The 26,138-nt window shown below is 41.9% G+C and overlaps 2 protein-coding genes across 8 annotated transcripts in view; one reads left to right on the forward strand and one right to left on the reverse strand.

The window, feature by feature from the left end:
• Nucleotides 1-1,715, forward strand: part of citb (citron rho-interacting serine/threonine kinase b) — a 29,601-nt gene extending 27,886 nt beyond the window's left edge. Inside the window, exon 39 of the mRNA XM_085909535.1 lies at nucleotides 666-1,715. Within this exon, the coding sequence (XP_085765661.1) occupies nucleotides 666-689 (24 nt within the window). The 3' untranslated portion in view covers nucleotides 690-1,715. The remainder of the gene's footprint in view (nucleotides 1-665) is intronic.
• Nucleotides 1,524-25,768, reverse strand: mtmr3 (myotubularin related protein 3). 7 transcript variants are annotated; one of them, XM_085909531.1, is made up of 21 exons: nucleotides 25,596-25,768; nucleotides 24,226-24,289; nucleotides 23,118-23,177; nucleotides 21,029-21,118; nucleotides 20,209-20,325; nucleotides 18,045-18,127; nucleotides 17,168-17,334; nucleotides 16,980-17,076; nucleotides 16,586-16,699; nucleotides 16,129-16,319; nucleotides 15,118-15,249; nucleotides 14,899-15,010; nucleotides 13,986-14,181; nucleotides 13,663-13,848; nucleotides 12,657-12,827; nucleotides 12,402-12,547; nucleotides 9,618-11,178; nucleotides 9,426-9,536; nucleotides 8,046-8,134; nucleotides 7,156-7,182; nucleotides 1,524-3,801 (listed from the first exon to the last, which is right to left on the reverse strand). In XM_085909531.1, the coding sequence occupies exons 3-21, from the start codon at nucleotides 23,118-23,120 to the stop codon at nucleotides 3,642-3,644; spliced, it is 3,753 nt and encodes a 1,250-aa protein (XP_085765657.1). In that variant the 5' UTR covers nucleotides 23,121-23,177; nucleotides 24,226-24,289; nucleotides 25,596-25,768; the 3' UTR covers nucleotides 1,524-3,641. The 7 variants fall into 7 exon arrangements, with proteins under 7 accessions (XP_085765657.1, XP_085765656.1, XP_085765658.1 ...); XM_085909530.1 differs by lacking the exon at nucleotides 7,156-7,182 and adding an exon at nucleotides 23,394-23,463 and having other exon boundaries at nucleotides 1,524-3,836; XM_085909533.1 differs by having other exon boundaries at nucleotides 3,734-3,836.
• Nucleotides 25,769-26,138: the final 370 nt, after the last annotated feature.

Here is a 26,138-nt window from a genome sequence, read left to right on the forward strand (position 1 = left end):
AATATTCCATATTCAAAAAACTAATACTAAAACTAACACAAACTAAATGACGGACCTTTGAGGTAAAAACCTAATAAAACTAACAAACCCACTCTAAAAAGGAATAATAACTTATGAACAAAACAATTCCCAAAATGAAATATAAACTACAGTAACTATGATAAAAAAGAAATTGCTGTTAATACACAAGCACAGTAAAGCATAAGTAACCTCTCAAAACATTCCTTGACATCAGATGGGACCTTTTTCCATTTTCAGCCATGTTGGGAGTTCAACACTTGACCAGTCACTCCCAAACCCAATAAAAGTTTTAGGACTTAATTTGAAATCGCTCATCTTATCAGCGAAACATTTAACAGTTGAATATGTGCATTAGAGAAGGCAAATTAAATTAATTTGTAGAGGTGACATAATAGTGCATTTAGGTTTTGTTTTTGGAGTAAAATGTCACTCAATATCACTTATTTTACGAGTACTCTAACACAAACAGCAACCTATTATAACATGCCAATTGAATACTTTACATAAATTCATGGATACCAATTAAAATTGGTCTTCTCCTTTTGGGAAATGAAGAGTCCATCCTGCTGAATATAACTGGAATGTACATTGCTCCTCTTACCGTAATATTTCATCTTTAACGTTGCCTGTCATTTGTCTTGCAGGTGTGGGACCAGTCATCTGTGTGAGAGAGAGTTCATCGGCGCTCCTTTTGAAAGAACAGGCCAGTGACTCGCACTTGACTGACAAACGGCCATCTTGCCCGTAACAGTCACTCACCTTCATTTGACAGCACAAAGCCGAAACGTGCTTTTTGAGGGGGTGGGGGGGAAGCGTATCCCACAGTGGCAGGGAAAACGCATCGTGTATCTATTTTATGACAGATCACCGGCGTACATGTAAATAGCGTTGTGAGTTTTTTTATAAAGGGAAAAGTCGGCCAGCAAAGCCATGTCTATTTTTTTGTAAAATGAGAATTTCTATCGAAGTTGCAGGGAGCCTCGCGCCATATTGTCACTACTGTTAGTGAGGGACAAGTTGAAGCAATTTGCATATCAGTTGGATTTGAACAGGATGTAAGAAAAACTTTTGTTTTCCACACCAAACGTGAGGTCCTCTTTCTTGTCTGTATCTCCTTTGATATACTGTACACCCATTGCTTCATTGAGAACAATGTTGCCTTGTGTTTCTTCCAAAGCTCAGAGTGCTGCCTCATCTTGCTCTTGTTGGTCTACAGCATTCCGTGTGTGTGAAGTGACCTGCAGTGGATGTCAAAGATGTTTCTTTTGTGCCCGTTCCACCTTCTCATCATTGAGCATGGCATGCGGTATTTAGAGCAGTTTAATTCTTTCTCTTGCTTATTTTCTGTCAAACTCGCGTTCAATAATTAAGACTTCAATGTTAACGCTAACAGAAGATTTTTCTGATTTTTAGATATCTGCACAAGATATTAAAACAGGATTGAAGCCTGCTTTCTCCCTTGTATCTTTTCAGAGCAGGTCACATGCATGCACACACACACGGCTGGTTTGTCTAGTTTATTTCTCCTTAAATTCTACAACAAAACGCCCTTAAAATAAAAAATAAAAAGAAATCCAATAAACAAGGAGCACTTGTAATTACAGGAAATAGCTCTATGTACAGCTACAAACTCGACTGACAAGCAGTTTCAAAGTGCTTTTCCAAGAGGAAGGAAACAGATGGGGGTGGGGGGTGGGGGTAGACAACAAAAGCACAAGTGATCTTGTGAGATCTGAAATAAAACAGCTTGGCACCCATCTCTCGCGGGAAAAATATGCACACACGCACACACACAGCCCCCAATGCCTGATACATTCTCATTCTCACAAACACGCTCTCACATGTGGAAAAAAAAAAAAAAAAAAAAATCAAGACGAAAAGATGCCACCCTGTCAGACTTGAGTAGTGACAACAGCTCCATTTTTGTTTTGGTCGCACGTGTGGCACGTGAAACCAGTGTCTCCTCTCATCTTTTGCGTTGATACTTGAGATGTGCGCTGTGCGTGTGTGTCATGGGATGTTGGTACTGCTCAGTTCAAATAATAAGCTGTGTCCAACAGCAGAACTTAAATGACGGATGAGTACGCTGGTCAACCCCGATTTAATTCGCAAGGATCTACCTCTATTGCAGTGGACAATTGTGAATAGGAAGGTGATGTTACCAGTCAGACTAGTGCTTTTCGTGATAGTCCTTTGTCTTGTTCGCCCTAACTGACCTGCTAAAAGAATATGACTGAAAGAGTCAATATGCTCAAAAGCAACAACCAACAATGGTCTTCATTGAAGAACAAAGTGCAGTTGACAAAGGGAACCCTGAAGGCCAAAATGTTGAAGCAACTACAAAGAAGTGTGCGTAATAAGTGTCTGGTAAGAGGTAGCGTTTGTAAGTGAATGGAGTGTGTGCATTGTTGGGGGTGGAGGGGTGGGGGGCTTCTTTTGGACCTCTCTTTTGTCTCTCTGTGTGTGTGCGTGCATAGACTAGTCACTCCATTGCCACAAGCATGTCCAAAACACTGATTATCACGTGGCAGCTGAATTGTCAGAATCCCCAAAAAACCTCCTTAAATGAAATAAATTAGATCATCTCATTTTAAAAAAGAAGCAAAAAAAAACAAAAAAAATCAAACACTACAGCATCCAAATAGGACACCCTGCGCTTCTATAATTCATATTTAAAAAACAAAAAAAACATCTGTCTTAACGTGTTGAAAAATATAGGTACATTTCTGCAATCCCAAAAAAAAAAAAAAAAAAAAAGATTTTGGTGACTAATTTACCAAGAAACTAGTCTCGGCTTCTATACATTTTGTACTTAAATGCTATAGTTGTATCTGAATATATTATTGTATTCTTTCATTTTACAAAACAATGACTGTGTGCAAGAGGAGGTCATTGAATGACTGACAGGCAGCAAGGACCATTCTGTGAGCTCAGTCAAAAATAGAAGGAAAATCAAAACGGTGTCTCCGACTTGTCCATTCAAAGGTAACAGAGGCAAATGCCATAACAGGTATTTTAGGGGAGGGACGAGTGCGAAAGGATCACACTTCATCCATAGGTGCTTATTTGAGAGGGAGAAAGTCACTTCATCCGTACTTTTGTTAATTGAGTCTGCTGCCAATAAAAGGGCCAATTCAGCCAAGTGGATGATAATCTTCCATTCAAATTGTTTTCAAAGGTCATTTAGAGGATTCTTGAATATTTCACATCACATCTTTCCCTCTGGGCACACAGCAGTAAGTGTGCATCAGCGGCATGGGCAGGGGGGCATGATTGAAGTGGATTGAAGCCCCTTGACTAGAGAACATGCAGCAAGTCGAGCTTGAGCTTCCTCCTGGTCCGAAGCACCAGGAAGTCCATTCTCGCTCCTCAGTTCACGGCCATCTCGCCAGCGCCACCGTGTGGCTGACCAGGAACTTACTCCAACACGCATCTTCTTTGCAAAGCTAAGCGCGCCGAGCAAATGCGCCATCGCGAGGACACGTTCCGGTCCACTTGAGCAGCACATACACACTCACACACACATAGACACACACACACAGTCTACAGGACATTCTGTGGAGATTCTGTTGTGGTGGTGGTGCCCTCCTTTTTGTCAATGTCCGCCTCCTCTCTGAGGCTCAGTTGGAGCTGGCTGCGATAGGTTTGTCCAGGGGTGACGGGCCGAGTCGGAGGTTGCCGTAACAGCTCCTGCACACGCGGCTGGGTTCGAACAACTGCTGGCTTGGCACCGGGATCTTCTGGTCACAGCAGCTGGCGCAGAACACATTACCGCAGTTCCTGTGGGGACACACCAAAGGTCAGCGCTGGATTCTCTGCATACACACAAATGATGCACATTTCATTGAGCAGGATTATTATTGCAATTCCTGTCATTTATTCAAATGCCTTCAAACCATAGACTCTAAAGCAAAACCGTATTGCTAACAACCAATTATTTTCCGAAATATTAAACAAAACGATGTTTTCCGATGCAACCCCCGATGATCTGCCACTCTGGTTGATTTAATGAGCTCCACTACAAGAGCATTCTCAAACATGGTCTATCCCCCTTTAATAAGGAAGTCAATGCAATAATAAACACACTCACACACTAGTGCCCTAAGATCCCATGTTTTATAACTCATGTCGCATGCATCATCAAGTTGAAAATTAAACACGGGCGCAAATTGTCTCAGAGATCTTGTTTGACTTCAAATACTAACGATATTAATAACATACTAACAATGTGCTATCAAGCAAACACAAGGCAAAGAATGCAGCCTTGACTACAAAGCGTAATTCAAATTAAGTTGGGCAGGTATGCAAAATGTAAATAAAAACAGAATACAATGATTTGTGAATCATTTTCAACTTATTCATCTATAAACAAACAGGCATTGAATGTTCGATTTGAGGAATGGCTCCTCAAATAGTCTTTCATTTTGAATTTGATCTCTAAAACCAAAAGAGCTGAGACAGAGGGCCAACAGGGGAAAGTTGAGGAAAGCTAAAAAAAAAACCACCTGATTTGAATATTCCGCAAATATCATTAATGACAGAGAGCGCAAAGTTCTATTCCGTGCTTTTAACAGTGCTACACGCGATCTGGAGGAACGTCATAGAACTTTAGAACATTTGTCAATGCACAATTGCAAATTATTTAGGGATTTCGGTCCATAATGTCAAAAGATTCAGACAATCTGAAGAAAAATCTACATAAAAGCGGCAAGGCCCAAAAAACTAAATTGACTGCCCGTGACCTTTGATCCCTCAGCTTGTACTGCAAAAAAAAAAAAAAGAAAGGCATGATTTTGTTACATTTGATATACTGATACCCGTTGCAAAGATTGAACCCAGAACCAGCCAGCTGTGACCTCCGACATGATTTTTGAAATGAATACCGCCACAGTTAGTTCCTACATCTACACATGCAAGTTAAAACAACCATGCAATGCAAAACCCAAAGCAACACCACCAAAAAAATGCCGCTGGCTTCACTGAGTCTTGACTGCACATTGTAGAAGAGTGTGCTATGGTGTGTGTGTGTGTGATGAGTACATTCAATTATTTTTGGACATCAATAATGCTTTGGCCTCCAGGACAAATTGGCAAAGGTCCATCTAGGTGCACATGCCGCCATTCAAGCAACGTCTTTTTCAGGGACGTCCCTGACAAGACGTCAGTTCTCACGACGAAGGATTTTATTGTGGGAGGGGTGGAAAGTTGCAGAGTCAATTGCCTGACCTTAACTCTGGAGAGGCGGCGGAAGCAAGAAACCCCAAGGAATATACAAGGACTGAAAAGGGCTCTAGTAAAGGCCTGGAAAAGATTATAAAATAAAATGAAGAATGCAGTAGTCTATAGTTATATCAATGCCACCAAACATTAATGTTCACATTAAGTTAATTTAATAATGCATGTTTCAATACTTTTGCTCACTGTCAGGAGTTTAATATTACATGTAAACAGTACCATGAAATAAAAGCTTCAATTCTCCTAAAAAGGAATAGAGCTTTCTGTTCCAAAACTTTTGGCCCTGCTGGTGACCAATTCAGGGTGTAACCCTGACCCTTAACCCTCTCGCCCTAAGCCAACAGGGAAAGGCTTCAGCTCACCTATTGTGACCCTAATAAGAACAAACGCAATATAAAAAAATGGAGGGATTGTTTAATTCCATGTTGAAGCTGCCTAGTGCAGCCTGCACATGCGAGATATTTTCACGTGTGCAGTATCTATCGCACAAGTACGACACTCCACAGATTCTTGCACATTTGTCGTTCTACCTTTAAATGGCACATCAGTGAAGAACTAACACTTTGCTTCAGCTTGTATGTTGATCAGGATTTACATACTGCGGCTACCATAACCTACGATGCTGTCTAAGCTTAACTGTAAATCCATCCAAGAGTTGAATGTAATTCTTTGCGATGTACTTGAATAAGAGCTAACATCCGCTCATCTTCGACGTGACACAACACTTATTTTGCTCTCGTGATTATTGCACGCCGGCATGGGGACCGGGGATAGTGAGGTTAGAGCACAGCGCCACAACTGGCTGAGTGGCAGGTGGGGCAGCATGCTGCCAGGGTGAGAAAGGTGGTGGAAGGGGTGTGGCAGCCTTCAGCCAATCACAGCTTATAGACAGCACAATTGCTCACACTCATAGCCAATGAGTAAAAAGACAACTTCTCCCGCAGTAATCACACTCGAAATGGATCTTCAAAACGAAGGATTTATCTTAGGAACTGCACACAAGGCCAAATAGATGCAGGGAGGGGGGGGGGGGGGGGGTGAGGGATGGATTAGGACCACAGTGAACTCCCACTAGATTGCGGTTTACCTTTGGCATCCCCAATATATATCGCTGCTTTTTACAGTACTGCATAGAGACCATGAAAATCTGAATTTAGTTCGTCTGAATTTTAGTTTGTCTGAATTTTAGACTTCAGTGCAGCACCATGTTCAGCAACTGAACTGAACTCTATAATAATTAAAAAAGGCGAACAAACAGAGAAGGACCCTGACAAAGCAGAAGTATTTACAATGCAATGATTAAATCTTTGATTATGTGTGATATTGCTGCATGTGTGTATAACTGGCATTTTTGGAGGAATTATAAATAATGCAACATTGATACTACACTCATTTCAATTAGCCCACCTAGGGCGTTTGGAATTAAAGGGGGAAAGTCAGGACAAAAACAAAAACCTATACAGTATGTTTTCTGTGCTCCCACCTGTCTCAACGCTGTTTATTGCCGGAAAAATCCGCCCGTTTTTAATCGGTCTCAGTAGGTTGCCAATTTGACGCGTACTGCCATTTGCTATCGGTGCTTTGAAGGTCACATAACCCAACCCAGAAAACAGCTGAGCCATGATGTTAAGTGAGTGCTGATGTAAAAATATTTTCAAAACATTTTTTTTTTATACCTTTAAGTATGCTTAACTATGTTTAAATAACGTTAACAGGAGAGGAAAAAAAAACTTTTTTTTTGTTTTGTTTTTAAATAAATATGAACATGTACATGGATGTGTAATGTATTCCCCGCAATAAATGGGGGTTCACTGTAGAAGGGAAGGTGCAACAATGCCAGAGTAGGGTGGGGTGGAGCGTGTGGGGAGGGGGGGGGGGGGCAGAGGAGCCGGATCTCACCAGACCTCCTGGACAGGCTCTCTACCACTGTGGAGGAGAAGGGCAGACAATAGAGAAGAGCTGCCTGAACAGGGAGGACAACATGACACACCACAAGTACAACTTGACTCACGTAACAACTTCCTACCAAAGATATTCTAAGGCAACATGGCAAGTTTTGGAACATGCTGTAAAATGATTTTGAACCCGTGTCCAGATAGTGTCAAACACAGCGTGCATGGATTCCACTGTGAACCTCACACCAAAGGTCTTCCGTTCGCACGGCTGACTAAAATCCAACCTTATGGCGCCTGTGCAGAGTTCACCATCTTGGTCAAACTGATGGGCACCTTTGAAATGACCACGTGACAACAAGAGCAAACAAAATATGTACGCCCCTATACTCAGCATTTTTAAAGAAAGTTGTTCAGGTATGTGAGCATATGAAAAGCTCCAATTAAGCAATTCTAAATAATTTCATTGTATTATTAGATTTGTTTTGAGGGAAGGGGTAAATCTCACCATTTTTTTCCCTTTTTTTTTTCCAATCCACACTATTGGTCACGTGGGTGTTATTTATTTATTATTTTTTTTACAAATTATTAACCAATATAAAGTGATGAACATGGTTTGCTCGCTTTAACAATACAATGTTATTGTTTGAACAAACATGGCATTTTTGTTTCTGTTGTTTCTTCATGTTGAACAGCAACAAGCCCTCAAGAGAAATAATCTACTGACCCAAAAAGATTTTTTTTTATCAGATTTCTATACACAATCGTTGACTTTAAGTTTTCAAGATAAAGCAACGCCGTCGTATCAATATTTTGTCATCCCCTTGTAGGATTTGCAATATCTTATTCAGCTAGAAAGTGAACGAAGGTCAAAGCAGCTTTGTACTTTGTGCTTACCTGCAGTGATGCTTCCTGGTAGCGAGCCAGAATCTGCTCTCACAGCCGTAACACTGGGCAGCCAAATGATCAGGGTACCAGCGGGTAACCTTGAAAAGAATCACAGCAAATTTTCTTTCTTTTTTTTTTTTTTTGGGACAAAAATAGGAATAGCGGAAATGTGTTGTTCTGAAGTGTGTGCGGTTCTGCAACACGGTTATGTTGCATATGGACGGCATGGGATTACCGCAGGGGTAGATGGACGCTTTTGTTATGCACTTTTGAAGTGTGAAAAGTTGCTCTGTAAATAAAAAAATAATAATAATAAAAATGACAGATTTAATAGCCAGGGGCCTCATTTATCAGACTGCCTAAACAGTTTCTCAATTAAATTGTGCGAGTGAAATGTACAGACACCTGCCGTGTGCACACCAGGAGGTGATGTGTGTTGATAAATCCCATCTGTTCTAACCCGCCAAGCTCGCGCACCTCCTGTTGACTGTATAAAGAAGCAGCAAGCCCTTTAAGGAATCCCAAAGCATTGAGACTGACATTGAGGTACTTCCAAGTGGAAACAAATAAATACTGTTTGGAACAATTAATGCGAGTTTTAAAAGAAAAAAATAATTTATATCATATTAAAATAAGAGAAAAAAACAAATTGACATGAACTTATGATCCAAAAATGCCAAAATAAATGAATGAAAGGAGACGAGCAAGTCATTTTTGATCGCCGTTTTACAAGCTGGGGAAACGTGACATCACTAGTCTATACGCACGGCCAGGCCCACCTCGGCTTCTTATTAGAAGTGCACATCCAAAGAGATTTTTAGGTAGAATGAATGAATCGTGCGTTAATTCCTCCATGCCATGTCCAATTGGGTCACGTTTGCCCGCATCACTGTGGGCCTTAAAGAAACAGTTGTATCATGGGTTGTGCGCACCTAGGCCACCACAGGGTAGTACAATAGGAATTGATATAAAACAGTAGATTGTCTAAGCAGGAGTATTATAAGCTATTTAAAGGTTTTCAACTGCTACATTATCGTCGCATGTTTCATTAGCCAGTCTGTGGCATTTACCATGAAATATTACCATTAGGCTAGCCGACTAAGAACTGTTATGGTGTTTGGTTTAAAACACAGCGTGTAATTCTCGTTGTTTTATTTTTAGTTTCACAGCAAACGTCAAGTGGGAGTGTCATTAGATAACGAAAGTGGTTTCCTAAAAGCCTTGTTGTCCAAAGTCTCTATACTTTAAAAGGTGTGTTGCAGATTTGTGCAGGTCAGTCTGGAATGGATTCCTTGTGATAAAGATTTAGAATTTACGTCAGGAAAAAGTAAGATGTCAGAACACACTTAATGGGCTGTGTTAGTCTAAGCCATATGTGGTGAGGCCCACCTCAGTGTCCTGCTTGTCCACCTGCTCCCAGCTGGCTTCGGAGAACAGCTCTGTGCTGCAGCGTGACAGGCAGTTAGGGTCCACATTGTATTCCGAGTCTGTCATCAAGGTCTGTATGAAAGAAAATCAAGCCCTTTTTTTTTTTTTTTTACTGGTCATGTAATCTGGTGATTAGTAGCACTAGCTTCTTACCATTTCATCTCCCCCGTTTCCATTGACCCGATGCAAGCCGGCGTGCTGCTGATTTTCCAGGCGACTCCACAACTCCTGTACCTGCTTCTTAAGGGTCTCCACTTCCATCTGGTGGCCAGCTTCAATCTGCCTCAGCCTTTGCTGGATGGCATCTGTGTGCAGCATCAGCCCGTCGTCATCCAGGTGGCTGCGAGACGGCTGCTCTGGGCTGGCAGCGGGCCGGCCCAGTTGCGCGTGGCACCAACGTTGTTGTGAGCAGCTGCCTCGGTGGTGGAGATTTAGGGAGTTGCAGCTTGCCAGGGACACTTGGCGACTCAGCGGGGCCCGCTCGCCATTCGCTTTGACCGAGTGAGGTCCTCCGATAGGTTCCCCGTCGGAACTATCACCGTTGCAAAGTCCGTCGCGGGTGAGATCAGCACTCGCACACTGAAAGGCACTGACAGAGGATCGCTTGCTGCCCTCGTTGAAAATTCTGGTAAAGCTCTGTTCAACAGTCTCCAGCACTTTGTCCTTCTTGGAGGAAAGCGGCGGGCCCTTGCCATTGCTGCAGACCTGATAGCTCTGACAGAGAGGAGGAGGCTGTGCGGGGAATTCAAACCTGCTGCAGACCTCCTCTGTTAATGTCTCTGTGGAGCTTTCCATCAAGGAGGCTCTCTTCTCTGCCTGTTCCCCTGAATCCGACAAACCTCTGTCAGGGTCACAAGCAGAGCAGGTCTCCTCATCTGCATCAGTTTCCTCAGGTGACCGGTGAGCAAAACCGTTCATCAGAGTTCTTTGAGTCGCAGGTAGCTCCGGCTCGCCTGAACTTGATTCAAAGTATTCATGAGCATGCTCCAGCTGCTCAGAACATTTCTCCAGAACCTGCTTTGTCACATCTTCAGGTATTTGGGCTTCATCATCGCTCAGGTGCTCCAGCTCAACTGCCGTCTGTGCAGGTAGAGCAGAAGACTCACTATTCTCTTCAGCCTCTGCATAACCATTTTCTAAATGGTGTCCATTAGCAAGCACTTCTCCTGTGTCGTTCTTCTCGACAGACTGATCACCATTGCCATCAGTAACATCATCATCAACATCATTAAAGCTTGAGGCTGTCACCTCCTCCCCGACAGCTGCGTTAATGACGTAGGTGTCAGCAGCACTTCCAACTCTCTGAGAATCTGCTCCCATGTCCTCCTTGGTAGCTTCTTGAAGAATGTTTTCCATTTGGCCTTCGGCCACACCAACTGCCACAGACAATTCGGCCTCCTTGGCTTCTTCTCTTGTGGTCGCAGCGTGCATGAAGGCTACCTCTGCCAACTCGGAGGGTGAGTCCCGTGGATGCGGGCTGCCATCCCTCTTAGCGTCCACTCTGTTCGAGTGAAGGCCCAATCCATTACACTGCGCCTCATGAGTCTGGTCCCCGTCTTCATCTGGCCCGACTGCCATGTTGAGATCCAGAGAGCGCCGGTGGTCCTGCCACTTCTCATTGAGGTTTGGGTCGCTGGAGCGGCGGTTAGGAGCCAGTGAGCTTCCCAGCTCACAAGCACTGGGCAAATTATCAAAGGAGCGTGTCTTCGTACATCTAGAAAGTAATAATGGAAAGAAAAGTTATTTTTAACATAACTACAATTATAATTACTCATGAAACTTTTTAAAAAAATCTATTTCCATCACCATGCACCAAGCTACCCAATGTTATTTGTAGCAAGCAAGCAAGCAACCCAAAAAAGTGGGATTAAAAAAGTCAAAGTTATTGAAAAGAGTAGTTTAAAAAGCAGAGCCTTTAAGTTCTTGTGGTCTTTCCAATAACGCTGACACATAGATGGTAAGCCATTACACAGTTTTGAAGTGGCTATTTGGAAAGGACAATCACCACATGTATTAAAGGGGGTGTGCAAGACACTTAATAGACTTTAAACCACTATGCCACAGCATATTAGGGTGCTGTAAAAAAATATTCAGGTGTTGGGGGTGATTAGTGAATGTAAGATTATTGTTTATTTTCTATAATGAATGTATCTTTGGTATTTCTCTTCCATTAGACGGCACGTGATACAATTATTGCCTTTTATAAAACATAATGAAATGGGAGGAAAAGTGGGAGGGAAAGTTTTTTTTTTTTAGATTCTCCAAAAATTGGTCAGAAAATATATATTATCATCTAGAACAAAAGAACAAAGAGCATTTTCTTAAAAGGTAGACTGTGCAGTCTTTGGTGGTTGGTTGGGGGTGACTGAAAGCAAAAGTTGTCATAAAAGTTTAAACTGCCTGTATAACCAAACAGAAAAATATTAAAATGATCTTTTGAAAAATCATCCATCAGGCCCCACCTTATGCCTCAAATTTGTTTTGGTAATACAAGTAATAGAAATGACCACTTTTAATTTAAAACACCAACGGCTTATACGTATATGAACAAAACAGGATTTTCCACTAATTTTAGCTGATTGCGGCTTATAATCAAGTGCGGCCTATAGTCCGGAAATTATGGTAGTTGGAAAAGTGGGGCCATATACTAGCTAAGGCTATGGACTCTGTCTAACAATTTAAAAATCCAATTCTATTCAAGAGATACACGATATGCAGAAACAAGTTAATAGTATATATAACATATGGAACAAATCCCAGTTTCCTTTCCCCACTACAGATGTCATGAGACATGAACTAAGCATGCAGTGTACGATTGTAAATGCCCAATGAGAGCAGAGTGTGCAACGAAGCCCAATTGGCTTTGGAAGCTCTCGACCAGAGTTTGTCTTACATTAGAGAGGAAGTGGGGGCTCTGTGCCAGCGTGCCAGGCTCACCTGCCCAGAGGGGCCTCCTCGGGGTTGCTGCCAGGTAAAGGATATGGCGCACAGGAATCGTCAGAAGGGGTGGTGGGGGAGGAGCTGGGCAGGTAGACTGCTGTCCAGAGCATCAGATTGCGCACATGACACACTGGGTGGAGAACCTGCAATAACCGATGAGGTAGGTTTGAAGGTCATCGAGCTTCAGGACTAATAGAGACAACACGACTCTTCTCCTTCAAGACCAAGGGGTGCGTCAGGTACCGTACGTACAGTCTCGGAGTGTGAGGAGTACAGCATGTTCCGCAGTGTGCGGTTGGCGGGTCTCAGCAGGGACCACACCGAACAGGTCCTCTCTTGAACATGCCGGTCTTCCCTCTCTTTGCCGCTGTTACATAGGAAGGTGCCGAAGAGGCAGGAGTATGCGTGTTGCACCAGTTTCACCTGCATACACACAAGCACATTCAACGTGTTGAGACTTGTGACCAACAAATTAGAAATAAGAGCAAGAGCTACAGAAGACTCCGTTGGCTACATATCAGTGTTCGACGTTTATAAAAGTATTCTCTGTCCTATATTGTACGTACCTCCTATGACTCCCAATTTCACACGCACAACGGCATAAAGGAATAAAGCATGGATAAATTCTGTTTGGGTGCGGTGGTGTGCTAACCTTTGGTGTGTGCCATAGATGGCCATGACATACACAAAGTCCCGGACAAGCTACCATCTTAGTGACAATGCAGGCAGGCACGCAGCTTCAAAAGGAGCATGTCGTATCTAGCTCCAGCAAATGGGAACCATATCTATGGGCTCGTGTTGACAACCCATACTATTAGCATACTAACGAAAGAAAACTTGCCTTTACACAACATGCTTGAACATGAGAAGTCTTAATCTATCAAAGTACTATGCAAATAATAGTTATAATTTGGAGCATGTATACCAGCAGATTGCAGGAAACGCATTGTACACAAGTAGAGAGGAAGAAATGCTTTTTAAGGGTGATTTTGGGGGGTGGGGGGGGGATTACATTCCAGTTCACATTACACCTGAGAATTTATGGTATGCTGTGTCCAGGCACATTTTGTGGCTGATGACTTCGTTGAAAGCTTTCACACATTAAATTTTGGGCTTGTCAGCCAATCACGTAACACAATAACTCAAACTATTCAAGTTAAAGTACTCACATTGGGAATAACTTGATTGAATCTACACAAATCTCACCCAGCTATCTATGAACTCTGACTGGAATAATTCAGTTGGACATAGTACGCACCAGGAAGGCCTCGTTAAACTCAAAGGAGCAGGGAAATTGCCTCTGCAACTGGTGAACACAGTCCAGCCATTGCAGGAAGACGGGACAGCGTTCATTCACGTCCTCAGAGTTTTCTCCGTGGCCACATCGGTCAGCAAACTTGTGGCCAAAGTCCAACCAGTCCATCTCAACCAAAACTTGGAAGCCCTACATCAAAATATGTGCAGATAATGAAGCTTACTACACACACTTTCTTGAATTATATCAGTCTTAACAAAAAATGACCCTGGGGAAAAAAACGAATGTAAGCCTTTCTAGCGCATGAATAACATTTCCAGTTGTACCTCTATGGTGCGGTAATATGGGTCAAGAAGCAGCTTAGACAGTGCAACAATTTGAGGTGTCCGATCCCAGCCGTCAGAGCAATGCACCAAAACAGGCCTTTGGTCTCTATCCACTGCATTGACCACCAGCAGAGCCGCCTTCAGCAGCAGGGACAGGTGCTGCAACCACTTGGTGCTCTCCAGTGCAGATAGCCAGCTGCAGACAAGCAAACAAGAGCAAAAAAATATAAATTAACACACGGCACAACAATAACAACATGCATTACCGTGATTGTTTGACCTATTGGCAAATTAAATTTTGGCAGCTTTCCCACTTCATCGATCATCAAACAAATGAACATATCAGACAAAGAACTAAAGTAAGGATAAAATGCAGTTTTTCAATGGTGATTTGAATTCATAAGAGGACAAAAATGGTCAAAGCTAACTGGCCCTGTATGGAAAACGTACTTGCCTCCTACAACAAAAAAAATATTATGGTTTTGGTATTTTGGCCCCCTAAAAATATGTTAGGCAATTGATTGGTGATTTAATAAAGATTGATTGAAAGGGGGTTGCGGGCATATACTTTTTTTCAACTATTTTTCAACACTATTAAAAAATTGCTTATCACATGGCCTAATCACATGGGTGTGATTACTGTGACTGATACATTACAGAAGTTTCAGACTTTATGAGACACTATTTTCAGCTGTATAAATGTTAAAACAAAAAAAAAATCTATAAATAAAACAAATTGCTTTTATCCAATGAGTTTATAGCGCACATTCTATATCCCAGTCTGATTCATGTATCACTTATTCTGAGAAGAAAGAAGGACGGGAGACCAAGGCAGAGCTGAGATTCACAGTTAAAGTTGGGTTTAAAATTTGGAAGCCACTGGGTGACAAAGATATGACAGGGACAATCGTACTTAGCTGGATCCGGCATCTGAGTGCAGAGGAAACGTAGGGACTGGAAACTCTTGCGTATGGAGTGAATGTTGGCCATGCCCATGAACACCACCTCACAGTTGGGATAGTATTCTACAACACAGGAAAAAACAAAAAAAACAAAAAAAATGAAATCAAGATTCAAGTTATGCAATCCACTGTACAAGAGCATGCACACAAAAAGTAAATACAAGGCCTACCAGGACATTCGCAGCCTCCCCCCTTTGCCCTGTTGGCTACAGCTGCAGCGTAGGACCTGGCATCTAGAATCAGTAACTTGTGTGGCTGGATGGCCAATTTTTCCACCTCTGAGCTGTTGGTCATTGAAGACTCTGATACAGTCATAAACACATTAGAGTTACATCTCTGGATAAATCCGAATATACTGTATTAAACGAGAAAGGTGGTGGGGTCACGTAGGGTTAGGGTAACACAATCTGAAAGAGGAGAAGTATTTATAGTTGACAAATTATACGATATATAGTGGTTTAAATATAATCCTCGTTTTTGTTACATTTTTTAAAGGATTTTTGTTCAAGAATTCAACTAATTGATTATCAAATTGACAAATATTTTGACTAAGGCTTAATTGTTCAGAGACCTGACGCAGGGCAAGGGCAGAACAGGCAAACTCCATATAGGAGCACCGTACCCACCACCCCTCTCTCGCTCTGTCTCGCTCTCTCTCTCACTCACTGTGCTTAAAGATGTTAAATGTTTTGTGTTCTAATGTTCTGAATGTATTTTAATTGTTTCATATGGAGTCTAATTAGTTTTATGATAGTCGTTTTTTGAACTAATAAAAATCTAAAAAATTTGAAAGCTCACTGTTTTTTACTGACGTTTTGAGTCTTTGCCATTGTATCATTTCAGTCCCGGTAATTAGGAAAATACAAGGTAATTTAAAAGGTATTGTCAAATCCTTATAGCGACAGCACTGGTAAGAGAGATGGACATACTGTGGTAATCCAACTTCCCTCCTCTAATGTATAAAGTTAAATGTCCTAAATGAGTCTGAGGGTTTGTTTTGAATGTCTGTCAGCCTGTTGCTTCAGGCCCAGACAGGTTGGATTGCACAACTTTGCCTACTCCAAACTCATTCACCTCTAGAGTCGAGGAATCTGCGTGGGTTCAGATAAAAGTCCATGTGTGCGTTTTGTGTCTGGTAGAGATTGTGACAAGAAATTGTCACATGCAGACTGAGTCCTCACCAAAATCAGTGTCAGGCAGTTCTGACCCATTGATGGAGGTTCCATTGGACAGAAGCTTGTGAGAATTGCTATCCACGGCACAGGCCTTCCCAATGGACTGAACTAAGTGCTCGTCATCAGCATTCCGCCAGCCCCACCAGCTGACCTCTGGTTGACCGCAACGGGCGATCACAGCCCCCGTGCTCAGGTGCCTGAATGTATGAATAGTTAAATGAACAAACAAGAAGCTAAAACAATTTGATCAATGCCACTTTACTGTGCTTCTGTACTATAATTACATCAGGGTTAAACAGTTATTAGTCATCGCAAGTCTTGGCGGCGGTGGTGAAACTTTTATATTTGTCTACATGAATACCGAGCCCCAACCATAGAGACTGAATATTTCTGGCCAAAAACAAATAAGCCCAGGAAGCTAGAGTGTGCAGTTTGTCATTAAAAGAGAATCGAACCAACTGACCGATATACCACTGCAGGAAACCTTTTCCAGGAGCGGAATGCTGCCACATTGTCCAGCTCCTTGTCAGTGATCCAGGCTGGTACAAGAAGCTGTTGGGGATAGCTGGGGCAAAGCCTGGCAACACCGAGGGGCACAGAGAGAGAGGTGGTTCACGCATTGCATAAAAGAAGGCTTCGGACCTGACTGAATGCATTAGTGAAGGCTCAACAAAACGCTCTGTCGACAGACATCTAATCCCGGTCGCAGCGCTGGTGGAGAACAAAACAACACTGCGCAAAAAAAAACCTCACACACTGATCTGCGCTGTACGCCAATGAAAGCAAAGCAGGGTCGAATCAGAAAGACAAACAAATCAACAGAGCAAAAGGGGATCTGTGAAGCAAGCTGCCTTCACCTAAACTTGCAGTTGATGTCAGATATTCTCCAGGCATTTTGGGTGTCAAAGCCCATCCTCTCCACCTCATTCTTGAACCAGGAGGTCACGTGTTCACCTAAAGATCAGAGGAATCCGATATGACCAGAGTGCCTACCTCGACTAATGCTGTTTGTTATTTGAGTGTTTCACTTTCAAGTCTAGGCTACCTGGTCTGCAAAGCTCTCCGTGCTGCTCCTTCTCACCAGCGTACACATCCATGCACCAGGCATGAAAGGCGAAGGAGAAGAGATCTTCCAAGCGAGAAGGGGGGCGCACCACTGCACTGAGACGCTTTAGCCATTCCTGACATTGCTCGAATGTGGAGAATTGACACCTGGGAATTAAAACACAACAAAAGCATACTTTTCAGTTGGTTTCCTTGTGGTAACGCCACAACAGATGTGTTTGCTGCTTTGGTGCTCTTTCAAATAATCAAGAAAAGTATAAAGTCCCAATGATTGTCTCACACACACACATCTGGGTGTGGTGAAATTTGTCCTCTGCATTTAATCCATCTCCCGTGTGCCGCACTCGGGAATCATTTTGGTGATCTAACCTCCCAATTCCAACCTTTAATGCTGAGTGCCAAGCAGGGAGGCAATGGGTCCCATTTTATAGTCTTTGGTATGACCCAAACTCTTCCAGTCTCAGGGTGGACCACTAGGCCACTGAGCTAGTTTTAGCATGACTGTATTCGTCCTGGTCCCCGACATCATATACAGGGCACTTCCTCCTGCTGATGGGAATACCACCACCATCTCTATAACAATGTGTGACATTGGAAACCGTTTTCTTGAACAAAATAGCCATTTATTGAATAAATATGTTAGCTGGAACCAATTAAGTCATTTTATATGTATTCTTATGGGGGAGTGTTTCAACATACAAACACTTTTCCATACGAACAACATCCCGAAACAAATTCATTTCGTTTGTAGCGGTATGACTGTATGGCCATAGATGGTGAACTATTGTTTTGAGAAGCAAGTGTGGCTGCTCACACTGGTTTTGGGTTACATATGGGTGTGTCAGCTCTTGTCTTACCTAACAACTTTACAGTCCTTGCAGGTGACATGCAGCTGGAACATATCACGACACTCCACACTTTCAATGAGCTGCAGGGGCACCTAAGGAAACACATACAGTCACACGGAGGGCACATAAAAGCCTCCGACTTTGGAACTAAACACTGTAAAAGCTCAGAAGAAAAAAACAAAACAAAAACAATGATCTGTAAAGTAATTCACCCACTTGCATTATAAAAAGTCATAGATTAGTTGTCACTTTGCATTTACATTATGTTTCACTTAATAGTTCCCAAAGCACTAACACAAAGTCAAGCTAAATATGGAGGCAAACCAATACACCCCGACAACCCTGTATGTTGATTTCCATTTTAGCCTTGAGCCATACACAGAGTCAAAATAGATCAGAAATACACAGTTGTTGCACTGACTGTAGCACATGCTGGATGAAAATACCTAGCCTAATTTTAAATAAGATTTGAAAATTTACTAAAAGTACTTTTCAGCCGCACGACGGGCTCAGGCTTCTCTTTTGCATGCGGTCGGGAGTCATGCATGACTGACATGCAGTCATCAGTTGGCCACATTTCTGCAGCTACACTATGATGACAGGCTTTTAGTATGATGGAGGCTTTGTTGATGTAAATTATTGTTCGAGACTTGCATGGTTAGAGTTCCCACACATCATCTGTCTCCTTTCATTATGAATTTGGAGCAAAAGGTGGTCAATAACAAAGTCAAGCAAGTCTAGGTAGCCAGCATAAAAGGCACACAAAAAAGGCAACCACCCCACACCGTGCATCTCGCTTTAATACTTACTGACACCTCACAACAACAACTCTGATCCAAGACAAGACAGGAAAAAAAATGTAAGCAGTGCTCGATTGTTTTGGTTGGTCACGATTCGCCAACTACAAAGGGCTGTAATCACGCCACATACCGGATGTCCTTGCATCATGAGGCCACAATTTAATTCCAGCTCTCAAATCTAAATCGTTAATCTGGACGTCATCAAAATTCCAACGCTGCTTGCTCTCTTCCAGCACTTCCTACCGCAAACTCAACAGGGATGCAAACTAAAACAAATCTTGTCTTTGTGTCTGGAGACGTTCAGCATGTTTTATTATTCTTTCACAATTTTTTCATCGAATTTCAGATAATCTAGCCACTCTCCCATATAGATTTTGAAGCACAGTGAACCTTCGTAAATTTGTGGTTCAGAACCAATACTAGAGTAATTCAATATCGGTTTTCACGATGCCTTTTGTTGTCTTTAATTGGGAACTAGTTTTCGTGATATTGAGAAGGAGAAGTGCAACTAAAAATAAAAAGTTGTCATTGCACAACTTTCCTGCTATGACAAGTTGGCGGGAAGGCAGGAGGGTTATCTGAATGTAGCATATTTGCTTATCTTGTATGCTCACTTGCTTCATACTACAAGTGTGGACAATATTTTAAAAAAAATTAGAGTTGTATGTGCTGTCAGACAAATGAAATGAGCCCAGTCACAGACAAATAACGGGTTTAAAATGTCGACATACATCTTTGTAGTGGCACAAGAGGATGTATTGTGGAAAGATTCAGTGATTTGGTAACAAAGTTAGGTCTTTGTAATTGTTGAAGTGAGAATGAGAGAAAGAAAGGGTGACCGCTATAGATCCCCTTTGGCATGACTTCAGCCATGGAGACAGCTAAGCCAGAGTGTGAATGTACAATTTGAAGTGAAGCTGCTGCTAGGACCGATCAGCTCTGAGCAGCTTGGTCACAATGGGCCTCATTCATTAATAGATGCCTTGGAATATAATTTGTATAATACCGATGTCATTCATTTTTAATTATGTCGCAATTTAAAACAGCGACTGCCGTACACAACAAATACTTGGGAAGATTAATTGAGCTAATTATTGAACCACTAGACTCCACATTTTTAAAATAGACCGTAATGAATAAATATGGCACAGCTAAAAGACATTTGTGGTCAAAAGAATTCATTAAATTAGTGTTGGAACCCGCGACAGAAAATACACGCAGCATTGGCAGTACTATATTTGGACACTGCTTCATGTAAAACAAGGAACTCTTTTTTTTTTTTTTTTTTTTTTCCCCACCCCAAGTGTGGTACTTGTTTGCTTATCAACTATCAATCCATCTTGTCAACTCCTGACTTTTCTGGAAGTACTTACATTGACGACAGACTGTTTGAACTTGATGTGTAGGCGGTAGTTGGATATTGCAATGATGGCATCCTCTGCCCTCCCCACATACTCTGTAAACTCCCCGTGCAGCTCAGGAAAGGGCACCTAGCAACAGCAGGAGCGTCAGCATTTCAAAGACTGCACATCATAATGCACAAGCACACATCAAGAGGACCGTTAAGATACGATGACACTTTAATATTTTGCCACAGTTGTGTATGTGCTTGAATTCAGGTCATTGTATTCTATTAGTTTATCACGAGATGACACTAAATAATAAACACAATATCACGCAGAAAAACTGAAATGTAATCTTTTCCTAAAAGCGTTCAACCCTGGTTCGAAGCAGAAGTTTGGTGTCCAACCAGAACTAGTTTGCTGCTGACATGATTAGGGAATGGGGATTTTGGGTGCTTGTCTGACTTCTTCCATTCCTGGTCGATGTTTCTGTAAAATTAATATCTACCAGAAATGCCAGCTACAATCCAGTGGGAGTGATGTTTTTTTTCTCTTATTTATGATGAATCATTGGACATTTGCCACCCTGGAGCAACTTGTAGTATGAAATATGTAAATGTATTTATTGTATTTTTCAGAGTTCATATTTTGTTGCAAAACATTTCCTTACAATAACAGCATTTGAACTAGCGACCACCGACATCATCAAACTTACAATTTTCTTTTGCAATGAATTTCCGTAATGGTTTATATAGTCCCCCCTTTAGCATGTAAAATGCATGCGCTATTGAGTTTAAGTCTGGACACAGACTTGAGCAGAGTTGACCTGGGCTGTCAAATCTCGATTTACCTGCATGTTTTCTTCCTCAAGGACAGGAGATTTCTTTGGGAAAATTTGATTGGCCTGGATACACTCTGAGGTCTTCTGCCCCTCCTCCTCCTGCACACAAAAAGACCTTCGCTTACTAAACGGCCGTCCACGTAATAGGCACAAGCTACTTTCAGATATTTATGAGGTTTTAATATTGCTTCTGAAAGGCTTCTCACTGAACACTTGGCAGACTCACTGACAAAACTGTTGGGGGTCATGAGGTTAACTCAAGATTAAATTGGTCATAACTAATTTGGAAGGAAAAGGGGAGCATTATTCCACCAATTTCTTTGGCCTTGATTTGTGTCAAGATGCGGCTAAATGCGACAATTTTGTTATCTCATACTTGTAAAGTATCTCAACATTGGCACTGAGACAAAAGTCATTCCAAAGTTGGATTTATCCCGCTTTAAATGTGGCTGCAACCAACCCTATTTGTAAACTATTTAAGATGATTTACAAATGAGAATTTAATAATAAAGACAGGTAAGTATCATTTTAAACCTTGTGCACAGGACAAAAAACAAAGCTTTCAAACTGTGAAAAAAAATTCAGTGAAAGATTTTAATCTGTTAATTTTTAAATCATATTTTGGTGGGTGAAATCAGATTATGGAGATTCTTCATCTAAGGTCCTTCCTCAACCGCTTGAATGTTTGTGGTCACTCAGTGGCCTTACGTCAGGCGTAAACTTTCAAATAAATTGCCTGTTAACATACAGATGCAGCGGAGAAGCCTTTTCATTCTCGAGGACAAAAAAAAAAAAGAGAGGCAGTGCGCTCTTGTTAATAGAACTCATGTCCCTCGTTTATCCAGCATATTGTGAAACAAAGATGAAAGGAGTCAGAAAGTCAAAGATAATGGCCTCCGTTCGCTGTCTCAGCATAAAATGTCACCACATTTGAACCATACTGCGGCTAGAGGATCAAGAATGCTGAGACTGGAATAACTGCAGAGAAAACAGGAGCCGAGAAGCCACCCAAACAGTTTTATCACGCACATGTGCGCTTGTGGTCATGATGTGACGAAACTATGCTCACAAAAACCAGCAGACACGGCCAGTAGCTTCTTCCACTTACCATTAACTTGCTCAATAGTTGACTCATAAAATTCCATCATGGCATTTTGCCAATTTTACGACACTATTACCAGTCATCTTTGTAGTCTTGGCACTCTGCGTTATTTACATATATAACTAGTATTGTTGATCACTATTCCACACTGCTTTCCACATCATTTGCAAAATTGCCACTCGATCATAGTTATTACAATGCTGCTCACTTATCATTGCTTAACAACTCTCTGCACTTGTTATGTCCTAAAAATGAATTTTGTTGGAGTTGTTTGTTGCTGGAGTGGCTAAAAGAAAAACAGACTAATACTGTGTGTGTGCATGTATGTATTTGTCATTTGTGTATTTGTCATGAACTCTTTCTTGTCCTACATATGGGCCCTTTATGAACTTTTTTTTTTTAGCATTTTGGGCGTGACATTCCTCGAAGGAGCAAGATCTGTGCTTGAGTGGCAAGGGAGTGTGCCTCGGACTGCGAGTCAGCACTAGGAATTGCCACCTTCGTCGTGGCAGACTTGTGTGACGACATGCACGCTACGCTGACCCACTGGTGAAAGGAGACTTTGAATGTCTCCGCTTTCATCTGTAACTGCTTCAAACAACAAGGCATGTATAGGAATAGTTGTTTATGAATGTGTTATTGCCAATGATAGACGTTCTGTAAAGTGCTTTGTTACAGCGAAAAGCGCTTTGTTACAGCGGCAGCTTTTGTGAAAGCGTGATATAAATAAAGCTGTATTGTGTTGTATTGTATTTGGCCAATCAAGATCATTCTGATTCTGAACAGGATAACAAATCACTGCAACATAAAAAAACCAAAACTGAAAGTTGCCCAGCTTTGACAAGAGCCTAAGGCAACCTTTGACCCAGTCGTAGCTGACATAACTGTCTGGTTCGCGATAAACAGCCAATAAGTATTGGAAATCAATAGAGAGTTTCCAATTGTACAGACTGGATGCAGGATCTTTCACAAAGCAGTGAAGAGAAGAAAGGGTACCATGGCCTCTGTGAAGGAGTGCAGGTCACCCAACTGGTAGGAAGGCTGGCCTGGAGCAGCCTGAAGAAGGAAAATACATGAAATCATTGCGCAATATGGAACAAACAATTAAAAAGAAATAAATAAAAACACAAATCTGTCCTTTTACAAGTTCTCACTCGGTGGAGTATTTCTATTTATTCCTTATCTTGCATCATTTTTGGTGCATGTTAATAGGGGGAAAGTGAGTGTAAATTGACTTAACACTGAGATGGTAAAGCTGGTAGAATTCATTACTGTGAATGGTTGTCTCTGTTATTCCTCTAATTGACAGGTGATCAGTCCCGGGTGTTCCCCACCTCTCAGCCTGTTATGTGGGAAAAGCTCAATCTTAACAAAAGTATTTGACAATAATTGTTTTGGGGGTTTTTTTTTAAATCAAAAATGGGCTTGGTTTGATTTTGAAACTGTTGACTGTGCTTTGCTCACTTGACAATTAGCAGAGCCACAAACAAATATTCATTCTCTAAAAGACTCTAAGGTGGTTGAGTTACACTTTGTAAACAATGACAACTCGCAATTATTATTATTTTGCCTTTTAAACAGAGAAATTAAAATAACAATAACGTGCATATAAATATGTGATCATGTTCAATGTGGTATGATGGCAAAGGCAAAAGTGTAATCATTAATTTAAAAAGGCAATATTTGGTTTTTCACTAAGTGTCATCCTATATTTTGGCTGAGATATGGCCCAAATTCAATTTGAGCAGAACAATTGTAATATAGTAGAAGACAATTGTAGGAATGAAAACAAATATCAAACGGTAGTTGCAATATTAGGTGCGTGTGTGTCGGGGTCACAAATTTACGCAGTTTTTTTCTTTTTTAAAATTGCTCTGCTCAAGTGGCAATGGGTACAAAGATTTTATGAGGCTCCAATTTTTAACGAAATACAGAACATTTTTCCCATTCATTTCCCAAACTACTTATGTCGTGGGCATGCTGGAGCCTATCCAAGCTGTTTTACAGCTGGCGGTAGGTGGGGTACACCCTGAATTGGTCGCCATGCAATCGCGGGAAACACGGAAGCAAACAAATACAATGACATTATATTGTTTGATCTTACCACAGTCACTTAATGAGTAGCCCAGATGATCTTTTTCTAAAGTTCACAACTAAGACATGGAAATCTATGGAAAGAAAAGCAAACATTCAATTGGATCAGGACAAAATGCTTAAGCAACTAGTGGACTTTAAAGCCCCTTGTAAACATAAAATATGTCTGTGTTCATTGACACACATGTCAAATGGAATGTGTTACCACAGGCATAACATCTTGAAAGCTGAATGGCATGAATTTCATGACTGAAGACTCCCATTACCAGCAACATTTTTTGTTCACCAAAGAATATTTTGAAAGAGCCCGACAAATAGTTATTATGGGAAAGAGACTAAAATGTGATCTGAGGAGGTCAGTGAGAGTAGATCACGCCATCCAATCAGCAAAGCAAAGGAAGAGCAGGAGCCACAAGGCCTGGTGGTGTGAGGTGGCCAACGTAGGCCGCCGGTCAGTGCTACTGGCGCAACCTGATAAAGCCTATCTGTCCGGCCCAACACACACGACTTTGTTTACTGCATGGGCTCATGACCCGTGGCTGCGGCTCAGTGCGGCCCGCGGAGTTCAGTCACCCAGCTAAGCCCCTTAGAGCCTTAAAGGCGCTGTTGTCCCGTGACATGCCACAGTGCATCACAGGCTGCAAAATTAACTAACAAACAGGCCACACATACCAACTAGTTGTTGGAGAACTTTCGGAAGAACTGTTGATCGAGGCGATTGACTGACTGCACATAGCATTGCAACGTTGACAGTTCGCCACTGTGAGTCCAGCGGAAGGATTAAATCACGCATATGGCTCATATTCAACGGAGGCTCATATTACAAGTCAACAAAACATTTACAATAAGAAAACAAGACCGCTGCACTGTAGCCTAACATTACCATTACACGGGAAAACTATTTGAAGGCAAAAGAAGTCATCGCTCTGTTTGGTTCTGATGAAGGCTTGTGATGAGAGTTCAGTGCAAACTATTCGTGTAAAAAAATGGCTCACAACAACATTATACCATTCCTGTAGAGCTCGTTAGTTGATATTTTCATTTCATTAATTCGGAAAGTGAGCGTCGCCGGGCAAACTGGAATACGATCGTAAAATTGCTCATGCTAATGAGCTAATGCTAACGCCCATCTGGCTACGCGGTTCTTAACAAGACAGCCGTAAAGACAACTTTAGAAACAACATTATGTCATATCGGCAGGCGTTTGTATTTCTTACACGCGGCTGTGTTCCGCCAGTGACCCGCTTCGCCTCAAATAGCTACTTGTGCCAACGCAGCTCCGTGCAACTGTTATTGTTGTTGTGAGATGGAGGGCGGACCCCAAAGCCGAAGGCCTCCGTCAAAACACACCGCCGAACCACCACAAGCCGGCACACTCACCAGTGAAACGAGGGAGGAGACGCTTCAATGCCACAAAATCATCCGAAACCCGTGCAATTGATAAGCAGAAAATAAACCCGCAGGGAATAAACATGAGTCATGTCCGAGCCGAGGCTAGCTTGACTGTGCCCCTTTGCAGCGCCGAGCCGTCGTCGCCATTATCGCAAATTCTCCAAGCCCAACTTTACGTGTTTGTGACGTCATCACGCTATAGCAATGGCAATGGGCGGGGTTGAGGCGCTCTCTCGTACCATGTGCTGCAATAATGTAAACAGTGAAAATATTCTGCCGAATTTTCAAAGATCATGCTCGCCGTTGATTGACAATGTCAGAGAGCTGTTTATTAAATAGAAAACTATTGCGCTGCACTTTGCGATGGTGCGGATGTAGTGCATCGTAATGGAAGGTGGCCTTAATATTTGGTTACCCCAATTAGTTAGCACAGTGGAGAATATCATATTTTATGATTTCAGTTTCGTAGGCCTAAGCAAAGCATCACCATAACCCCCAGTGACCACTAGGGGGCACACATAGCAGCTAAAT

The sequence above is a fragment of the Syngnathus leptorhynchus genome, chromosome 4 (genome assembly GCF_054491065.1).
Source record: "Syngnathus leptorhynchus isolate UIUO chromosome 4, UIUO_Slep, whole genome shotgun sequence".
Lineage (NCBI taxonomy): Eukaryota > Metazoa > Chordata > Actinopteri > Syngnathiformes > Syngnathidae > Syngnathus > Syngnathus leptorhynchus.